This window comes from Pseudorasbora parva, chromosome 12, assembly GCF_024679245.1.
Source record: "Pseudorasbora parva isolate DD20220531a chromosome 12, ASM2467924v1, whole genome shotgun sequence".
Classification (NCBI taxonomy): domain Eukaryota; kingdom Metazoa; phylum Chordata; class Actinopteri; order Cypriniformes; family Gobionidae; genus Pseudorasbora; species Pseudorasbora parva.
In genome coordinates this window covers 4,001,340-4,011,518 of record NC_090183.1, presented here as the reverse complement: position 1 = coordinate 4,011,518, position 10,179 = coordinate 4,001,340, and the positions used below count along the sequence as shown (strand labels likewise).

Below are 10,179 nucleotides of genomic sequence, written 5' to 3'. Positions count from 1 at the left end.
ATCAAAATCAACTGAAATAAACTGGCGTGAGCATAATACTGTATATCACAAAACATTTAAATATTTATATATTATATATATATATTTATAATAGCTTGTTCAGGATAATGTGCATGCGTTGAACAGGACAACGGACCCGAGTCCTGGCTCTATTTCAACTGGTTCAGATGGATTTGACTCCAATATTCGGACCCTGTCAGAGATCGGTCACATGCATGAAGAGCCGTAGCGTTTTCACCAAAGATGAAGGAATGTCAAGCGAGAGCTCAGAGGTAAACAGCACGGGACTAGACTCTTGAAAATGAAGGTTTCCATACCAACCAAGGGTTTGGCACTCTGGTGCCATTTTAAATTGATAGTTCACCCAAGTTGTTCCAAACCTTTTTGAGTTTCTTTCTTCTGCCTGACACAAAAGAAGATGTTTTGAAGATTGTTGGTGATCAAACAGTTGACGGCACACATTGACTTCCATAGTAGGAAAGAAAAATACTATGGTAGTCGATGTGTGCCGTCAGTCTGGTTTCATAAAATATCCCCTTTTGTGTTCAACAGAAGAAATAAACTCACACAGGTTTGGAACAACTTGAGGGTGAGCAAATTCAATTTTGGGTGAACTATCGCTTTAAGCCCTTGTTGCTCTTAAAGGGATCGTTCCCTCCAAAATGAAAAGTGTCATTAATTACTCACCCTCATGTAGTTCCAAACCTGTAAGACCTTTGTTCATCTTCAGAATATAAATTAAGATATTTTTGATGAAATCCGAGAGCTCTCTGACCCCCTCCATAGACAGCAACGTTATTACCACTTTCAAGGCTCAGAAAGGTAGGAAAGACATCAGTAAAATAGTCCATGTGTCTCCAGTGGTTCAACCTTAATGAAGCGTCGAGAATACTTTTTAATAACGTTATAAAATAACGACTTTATTCAACAGTTTCTTCTTTTCCATATCAGTCTCCTGTGCTGTTCATGTAGTAAACACAGCGCAGCTCTCATTATTGGCCAGCTCATTATTGGCCAGCATCACACGCATGTGTCGTGGTGCTCACGTGAACAGCGTTGGCCAATAGTGAGCCGGCGTTCTGACGTAGAACCCGGAGTCTTACAGGGTTTGGAACGATATGAGGGTGTATAATTAATGACAAAATTTTCATTTTTGGGTGAACTATCCCTTTAAGAAAAAGAACCCAGAGTCCAAAACAATAATCTGAAGAACCTATAGTATCAGCTTTTTCATATAGAAAGATCTTTGCAGACCATTGGATAACCTTTATTTTCAACAGTGTAGGATTAAAACAATAAAGCCAGATTCACTTTATTTTGGGGGTGGGGGGGTGGGGGGGGGAAGAAGAACATCCAGTGGTCAAACTGCAGAACTGTTATTCAGAGCCCTTTTGGTTTCCGAGATGTGTCGAACGCCTTGATATTCCTTGGCTAAGGAATACAGAACACTTGATTTCATTTTTGCTACACACAGGCCAGGTATTTATCGTGAGATGGTGAATAAAGGGGGAAAAGATTGACTGTGAATGTGGTGTGTCCACTGTCAGTTTGAATAGAGCCAAGCCCAGCAGTGGAAGCGCTTCTTTATAGTCTTTAATCGATATTTATACGGTGATCACATCGATACAGTGCTCGTAGGTTTGGAACAGTGGAACGATGAGGGGGAGGGGGAGGAGTGAAATGTCACCACATCAACTCAGTGATTCGTATTAGAAATATATCATCGTTTTTCTTTTTTTTTACATCTAAGTATACTCTTGTATAAATTACAAGAAATGCTAGAAATTCATGCCAAATAAACAGCAAACACGCACGTTTTTTTTAAAAAGCATTTTTTTTTTTTACAGCATAATAAAATCAGTATGTTCAGGTAGTATGTTACTGCAGCGATAACTGCGATACACACTCTCGCCGCTAGAGGCATCAGCGCTAAAATGGATCTGGCATGCTCATGATTCTGGCAACTCAATCGTCACTGTCATGGACGTATATAACGTTAACTTTGTATAAAGTGCATTTCTATCTCAGCCACCATAGAACAGATGTGACGCACACTCTAGCATACGAAGCGGCCGATGAACTACATTGGTTCTATTCTACGAGAAGCTGACTCATGGGCGAACTAGCAACAAAAATACGCCATACATACATACCATTTCCCGTTAAAATAAATATTGCACGTTACCATTAAAAAACAAAACAGTTCGTAGACCATTTTTTTCGGTGTGTACTAAAAGCGTCCTAACAAACACAACAGGGAACGACGACCCTGTGGCTACAGTGTCTCAAGAGCGATTTTTTATACAAAGCCAAAAACAACTCTCTAATCTAAGTGTACGCTTTGACGGATAGTCGCTGCTGAGTCGTGGCAACAATAGCTCTGAAAATACCTGACATTTTTCCAGGAACTGCTCTTTTCACATTACGAAAATCACATTTTTCAGACACACACACCACCATGCAAACAGGTGTAAAACTAAGCATATCGTAAGTGTTCGTCAAAAACATATTCGAGTGAAATAATCGCCGAAACGTCATCAGATAGGCTCAGTCTACGCAGGCAGTACTTCGTTAAAAAACGCGGCGTTTCGATGCACATTTTGCGTTTTGTTCAGATTCAGTGAACGTTGTTGTCACCGTTCAACAAGATGAGGAAATATAAAAGAAACGAAACATGATAAAGCTGATTATATAAGGCTGAAGTCGTCTTCGATGCAAACGCCAGGACTGGCACGCAAACTCATCGTCAAGCCCTCCCCTCGCATATATATACCTTTAAATATTAATTCTTTTGCTCTATGTACACAAACAATCCATATCTATTCATACACTAGCAGCAGCATTCATATCTTATGAGAGGGTTTCCCATGTTTTAACATAAAGAATCTGTAATATCTTTGTAAACTACTATATATATATATATATATATATATATATATATATATATATATATATATATATATATATATATATATATATATATATATATATATATATATATATATGCAGATGTTGGTATTTCTGTAAAAAAGACTCTATAAAATAGCCTATATCTCTACAAAAATAAATAATGCAATGAATGTATGATTTCCCAATTTCTCAAAAATACACTTTCTGATCTAAACTCTACTTTTCTCCAAGGATCATCTCTGGTTACTTTTGCATCTCGTTTTTTTTCCGATTTGGCTAGTACTTTAAAGTCACACTGCATAGAGTTCAGATTTATGGATGCTATTTGATCCATCATGCTTTACTAGTGTCATAACAGCTCAATCTAATGCTGCGTTCATGTCGCGTCGGAATTACTGTAATTACCAAACGACAACTGAGTGTCTATTCTGAGCTGTTTATGGACTCCGAAATGATTAGTTACTATGGCAAAGCCCATAACGCCAAAATGGATCCATATGTGGCTTTGTTGATAATGACAGCAATCTAATTCAAAATCACATAAATCCACTTCTCACAACAGCACAGCAACACACAAACATAGCTTATAAACTGTTGAGGCGCTGCAATTTTGGTTGTTTTTAGGCTATATAAAATCGGGTCCATCGTACAGCTGTAATTTGTTAGCAGTTTCAATGTCAGAAACTAATAAAGAGTATGCAGCACTAGTGTTTAAAGTGGCGATGTCATCAATATTTGTTTCTCTTGACAATTTCACATTTTCATTCATATGGCACGAGTGAAATCAAAGTTTGGCAATACAATCAGATATGATAATACTCTCTCTCTCTCTCTATATATATATAGCTCTGTGACATTTCCGTGTAATATAGATTTTTGTCTATGATATAGCTAATTCATAAAGATTTGTCTGTAAATGCAACAAACATAGAGGTTTTCTTTATAGCAAAATGGGAAAAAAACCTAAAGAAATGGGCAACTTTCATTTGCTCATGGATGCAGACACACGCACACGCACGCGCACACACAAACACACACACACACACACACACACGGAATCATTAAGTCATTTGTTACACAGTGGCTGTCAGTGCAGGTTGAGTGCTTGTTGGGGAGGGGAGGTTCGGTACCGGAGTACACTTCAAGCCGCCATAGTGAAGCCTGTAGATGCCCAAAACACCCTGACCCTGTAAAGGCCAACTCACACCGCCACAACAGACGGCGGCAGACGGTAACAGACACTTCGTTGGATATTCAGTAGCAGTTTTAACATTAAGGCTGCGTCCTAATTCAGAGGCTACATCCTTCAAAGGAGGCATCACAGCTGCGTGACCAAATATGTCCCGATTTGAAGGGTTCCTCTAAATGCGTCCTTCATTTCCTGTGAAATGAAGGAGACAACAGATGGATACTTTCCGAACTTGCCAACTGCAGAATTCATTGAGCGCCAGTGTCAAACGTATTGCCAAATTACACTTTTTAACACACATATTGGGTTTCAGCTTACTCAAATATCTAATTATACAAATGTAAAAGTAAAAAAAAATCTATATTTTAGGTGGTCCAAATATTACATATCTTGGCAAAGCCCCTTTCACACAGCGAGTGGACCCTAGAAAATTGCCATCAAAAAGAAAACGGGTCACGGAATTGATTCGGGATCGATCCCGGGATGGGAACCTAGTAACCTAGGAACGCTGTTCTGTGTGAACAAAAGGCGTAAGGAGTGTGTCATAGTGATGGCACTGAAGCTGCGATCGTTCGCCAGCTTAGTGAAATAAGAAATAAGACAAAAATGCACATGCGTGGTTTCTCGAGAGAGAAATAAGCAAACTTCAGACGCTGTGGAGACTTTACACGTCACATCACGTGTCTTTAAGGGATGCACAGAACCAAAATCAAATGATCCTGGGACACATTATCAGTTTATTTTCTGGAATCTGTGAAAGGGGCTCAAGATGTGATTTTATATTGTTTATATTATATATTATTACGTACATAAATGGACCATGGTACATATTTAACACGTTTTGAACCATTTTGTTTTTAAGCAGTTGAATGTAACTTTTTTTTTTAATTCTAGTACAAGCAATCGTCAATGGCAGCTGTCACATTTGGTGACCGTGGACAAGAACAATCCTCTGTAGGCAAGTTTAGTCAACTTGAAATTTAAAGTAGTACTAAAAAACAATTTGAATATTTGAATTGATTAAACTAACAATTTTAAGGCAGCATGAACACTTACTTTTTTAAGTTGAAACAACTATTTTTTACAGTGAGCGCATCCGGTCTATAATGAACATGTTGTGACACCTCCAGGGGTTACTGAGATGAGCTGAGCAGATATACTGACACAAAATCCTAAATAAATATATTTTAGTGATATTTTTAAATAAATATCCTGTCAGAGTCTGTTGGCGTCTGTCTGAGTTTGTTTTCTGCCGATTGAACATGCGGATTTGGAATGACTGAGAAGTGGCTGTCGGCGTCTGATGGGTCAGTGTGGATTGGCCTTAAGACAACAGCATTTCTTCACCAGAATCTTCGGTTATATCACAATAAAAATACTACACCAATATTTAATAATGCCTTATACACTATTTACACTACTTCTAGTGGCTGAGTAGTATTTTCTTTCTTTATTTCTGTCTATCTATCTATCTGTCTGTCTTTTTTTTAGCTCATTCTTCTGCTAATTACAGTGTCGGTTACACTGATAGACTCTTGCTCTCGCTGCTTTGCTGTCAAAGCAAGTCGCACACCCTGCCAGCCTTGTTTTTTGGCACATATTGTGACTGTATTTGGCAGGGGGATAGCTAGAAACGACTGAAAACACGGAGGAGGTTGATGAGACAAAACAAATACAGAACGACACGTCTTTGTGCAGAGAAATTGCTTAAAGTCAACATGAAATGCTGCACACAAACCATTTTACTTCCGTAATACGACACGCTTCCCAAGCGAGGATATCAAGAAAAAGATGGATAGTTTGATTTCATGTTGACTTTAAACTTCACATTTCACAGTTCACATTAGGTTTTTTTGTTTGTTGTATAAACATATTATTAATCTTTTCACATTTAACAAAGCTGCAGACCAAAAGGATCGAGTTCAAACCTTTCCCCAAGGTTATCAGATCATTCTTTACCAGAGCAGAAATATTTCACAGCATCTCTGGCGTAGTTCTGAACGTCGAATCCTTCTTCATTCACGTTGCATGTTCTATCCTGCATCCTCTTCTTAAAAAGAAAATTAATAAAAACAAATGAAGCCCAACCCACCCGCTGCTTCTGATTGGGCGAGAGCAGTGATTGACAGATGATGCGGGAAAGCTACAGCAGAGGGGGCATTGAACAAATACCCACTGACATCAACAGTGCACTTCATTGAACAGTAAAGTGTGAACGAGAGTAGCGCCAAGAGCGATGTTTGGCCAGTGAGAGCTTGGCAGACCAGTAGAACAAATGAAGCTGGTTGACTGAAGGGAATTCTGGGATATTGCTTGGGTCACACTGGGGAAGGGGGGCAAATGGGGTCGGGTGACTTCGACTAGTTTCTTATGAGTAGATGGTGATGACCTCGCGACCTCCACCACGCACAAGGAGGACCCGGTTGAGACCTTCGGTTAAAACATCCATGAATTCCATGTCTGATTAATGGAGAGTTAAGGAAATGAGAGAAGCTGTAAAAGATACACGCACTACTTTTGCAGTGTGTAAATATAGTGCACAGTATATGCAAATAATTTGTATTCTTGAAATACACTATTGTTCAAAAGTTTGGGGTCGGGAAGGTTTTTTAACACGTTGAAAGAAGTATCTTCTGCTCACCAAGGCTGCATTTATTTGATCAAAAACACAGTAAAAATTGTGATACTGAGAAAAATTATTACAATTCAAAATAAGTGTTTTCTATTTAAATATATATTTTCTAATGTAATTTATTCCTGTGATCAAAGCTGAATTTTCAGCATCATTACTCCAGTCTTCAGTGTCACATGATCCTTCACTTATCATTATAATATGATGATTTGCTGCTCAAGAAGCATTTACGATTGTTATCAATGTTGAAAACAGTTGTGCTGCTTCATATTTCTGTGGAAATCGATACATTTTCAGGATTCTTTGATGGATAGAAATGTCAAAAGAACATAATTTATTTGAAATAGAAATCTTTTATCTAATATTATAAATGTCTTTACTGTCAATTTTGTTGTTGTTGACCCTAACCTGTTGAACGGTAGTGTATCTGCATGTGCATATGTGCTCAATAAGAACTAAAAACAATAAGACAATGCAGCACAGAAAATGATCATAGATACAGTTCTCATCGCCGCTCCTGTTTTTTGGTGGTCCGGGCATGTTGAGCAGGACTAGTTTGGCCTCCTGGGATTTCTTAACGATGACTTCGTTGAGTCTGAGGGCAGTGTGCATGCGCCTCACGTTGGACTGGTTTCTGAAAGCATCATTGATGATAACATCATTGATGATAACATCAGTGAGCAGCGAGTGTTAATATGTGTATCGCAGTCAGAGATGCGTCTATACTCACAGGTTTTCCCACTCTCTGTGGCATGACAAAGAAAGAAAGAAAGACGAGTGTAAAAGTGTGCAATGCAAATCTGAGTCCACATTTAAAGGGTTAGTTCAACCAAAAATTATGTCATTAATGTCTCACCCTAATGTCGTTCCACACCCGTAAGACCTCCGTTCATCTTCAGAACACAGTTTAAGATATTTTATATTTAGTCCAAGAGATTCTGCCTCTCCATTGAAAACGTATTCACAGTATACGTTCACTTCCAGAAGGTACCAGAAAGGTAATAAAAACATCATCAAAGTAGTCCATATGAGACATCAGTTAGTTCATTAGAATCTCTTGAAGCATTGAAAATACATTTTGGTCCAAAAATTAAAAAAAACTACGACTTTATTCAGCATTGTCTTCTCTTCCGGGTTTATTTTCAATCCACGTTCGCGACTGCGCAGTGTGGCTGAACAATGCTGAATAAAGTTGTAGTCCTGTTATTTTTGGACCAAAATGTATTTTCGATGCTTCAAGAGATTGTAATGAACCCACTGATGTCACATATGGACTACTTTGATGATGTTTTTATTCCCTTTCTGGACATGGACAGTATAGTGTACATACATTTAGATACGCTCTCGGACTAAATATAAAATATCTTAAACTGTGTGTGAAGATTAATGGAGGTCTTACGGGTGTGGATTGACATTAGGGTGAGTCATTAATGACATAATTTTTATTTTTGGGTGAACTAACACTTTAAGCCTGAAGGCACTTACGGTTTCATGTTGAAGAGGTCTTTGATGGCCTCTGGTGTGGTGGCTCCTACAGGTTTGGCCTGCTCTCCATCACACTTAGCTTCAGTCCATGTCATCTGAACCGCCGTGCCGGGGGTCTCGGCCTCCGCGGCGGGGGACTGGGGCGTGGCCGGGGTGGGCGGGTTGGTACTCTTATCATGAATGAGCTGTTCCTGTTGGGATGGGGACACAGGGACAGACTGAGAGGGCAGGACCGGCACATACGTACATATGGAGAATGTCAGGGCAAAAGAGAAGGACAAGATACAACTGTTAATGCTCAGAGATTAAAAGATTTTAAATACATAAAAAAAATAATATAAATAAATAAAAAATTAAATGCACTTAATACAATTAAATAATTACAATAAAAATTAAATCATTATGATTATAATAACAATGAAAATGAATATGCTTTATAATGAATGATAATGATAAATAATACATTATTATTAAATTAAATGAAATTAAATAATATATAGTAAAAAAAACTGAATAAAACAGATTATTATGATTACAGTGACAATAAAATGACTGCTTTATAATTAATGATAATAATAAATAATACATTTTTAATAAATAAAATAATAAATAGTGCAAAATAAAATGAAATAATTACAATAAAATTGCAATTTGATTATTATGAATACAATGAAAATAACTATACTTTATAATTAATGATAATAATAAATAATTTTGAACACAATTAAATGATAAATAGTACAAAAATGAAATAATTACAATAAAATTATATAATTATGATTACAGAGAGAGAGAGAGAGAGAGAGAGAGAGAGAGAGAGAGAGAGAGAGAGAGAGAGAGAGAGAGAGAGAGAGAGAGAGAGAGAGAGAGAGAGAGGGAGGGATGGATTCTGTCATTACTCTGAACCGCAGAGATATCAGTCAAATCTGTCAAGTTGAGATCACAGCATGTTTAACTGTTCAGCACAAGCTGCTATGGCCATGTAAGATGAAAACTGCAGTCATTGATTAACTGAGATATCTGAAGATGCCATTCCAAGCACAGGATGAACTCCTCATGCTGTACCTCCTCCTCTGGTTTGTCCTCTTTGCTGCCGGCCGCCGGCTCCTCCGTCACGCTCAGCTGGGTCGTCACCGCAGCCGGGTTCTTACGGCGGATCGACCCGCGAGAGCTGTCAGTGATGCTCTGGATCTGAAGAGAGCGGATGGAGAATATTCATGAGACGAGGCCCCGCCCACAAGCAGTGATGTCATGCATAACCGGCTCTTTTTACATATTATCAACTGCAATATTATCATGTTAATGAGCTGTTCCTGTCATCTCCATAAAGTATGGAGAAATACTTTTTAAAGTATTTTACTCTTTAGAATTAAACGTATTGAGGCAACAACAACAAAAAAACTAAGAAAGTATCTTTTTTAGCTTCTGAAAATGAGAATGACATTAAAATAACTTTGCTGAACAAACTGTTTTTTTAATCATAATGTCCTCATTGTTCTGACTATAAAAGGCTGTAAGGCACCAGATGGGAAAACATGTTGCTGTGATGAATCAAGGATTGATGATGAATGATTATAGGAGGGCCTTAACCACCATAGACATTTAGGAGGACCAGCCCCCCGAATAATTAGAAATGGCCAAACTGCCCCCCCTGTTCTCCATTACGCGCTGCTCTGTTTGTGGCTAGGATGACAAAAGTAAAATGTTACACTGGTCTGCCTCAGCTAATGGCGTGAGTGAGATGGCCAATCAGATCAAAGAAGGTGGGCCTTACAGTTAGTGCCATTTCCAACAGGACACTTTAGTTATAGCAGTGAAAGAGTGCGTCCTAAGATGTAGGTAGCAACAGTATTATTGAGTGATGCAAACTACTTTCCATTTTTTCATTGACATTATTTATGTAAATCACAACTGGATACAAATGAAACGGTACAGAGTAGAAAGTATGGTTTGTCTCGGAATT

At 38.1% G+C, this 10,179-nt stretch overlaps 1 protein-coding gene across 2 annotated transcripts in view; it reads right to left on the bottom strand.

Moving 5' to 3' along the window:
* Positions 1 to 2,996: 2,996 nt before the first annotated feature.
* Positions 2,997 to 10,179, bottom strand: part of slc12a5a (solute carrier family 12 member 5a) — a 185,725-nt gene continuing 178,542 nt past the window's right edge. For both annotated transcript variants that reach the window (XM_067458768.1, XM_067458769.1), the window contains exons 22-26: positions 9,282 to 9,407; positions 8,217 to 8,407; positions 7,462 to 7,476; positions 7,232 to 7,365; positions 2,997 to 6,559 (exon numbers count right to left, since the gene is read on the bottom strand). In XM_067458768.1, the coding sequence (XP_067314869.1) occupies positions 6,468 to 6,559; positions 7,232 to 7,365; positions 7,462 to 7,476; positions 8,217 to 8,407; positions 9,282 to 9,407 (558 nt within the window). In that variant the 3' untranslated portion in view covers positions 2,997 to 6,467. The remainder of the gene's footprint in view (positions 6,560 to 7,231; positions 7,366 to 7,461; positions 7,477 to 8,216; positions 8,408 to 9,281; positions 9,408 to 10,179) is intronic.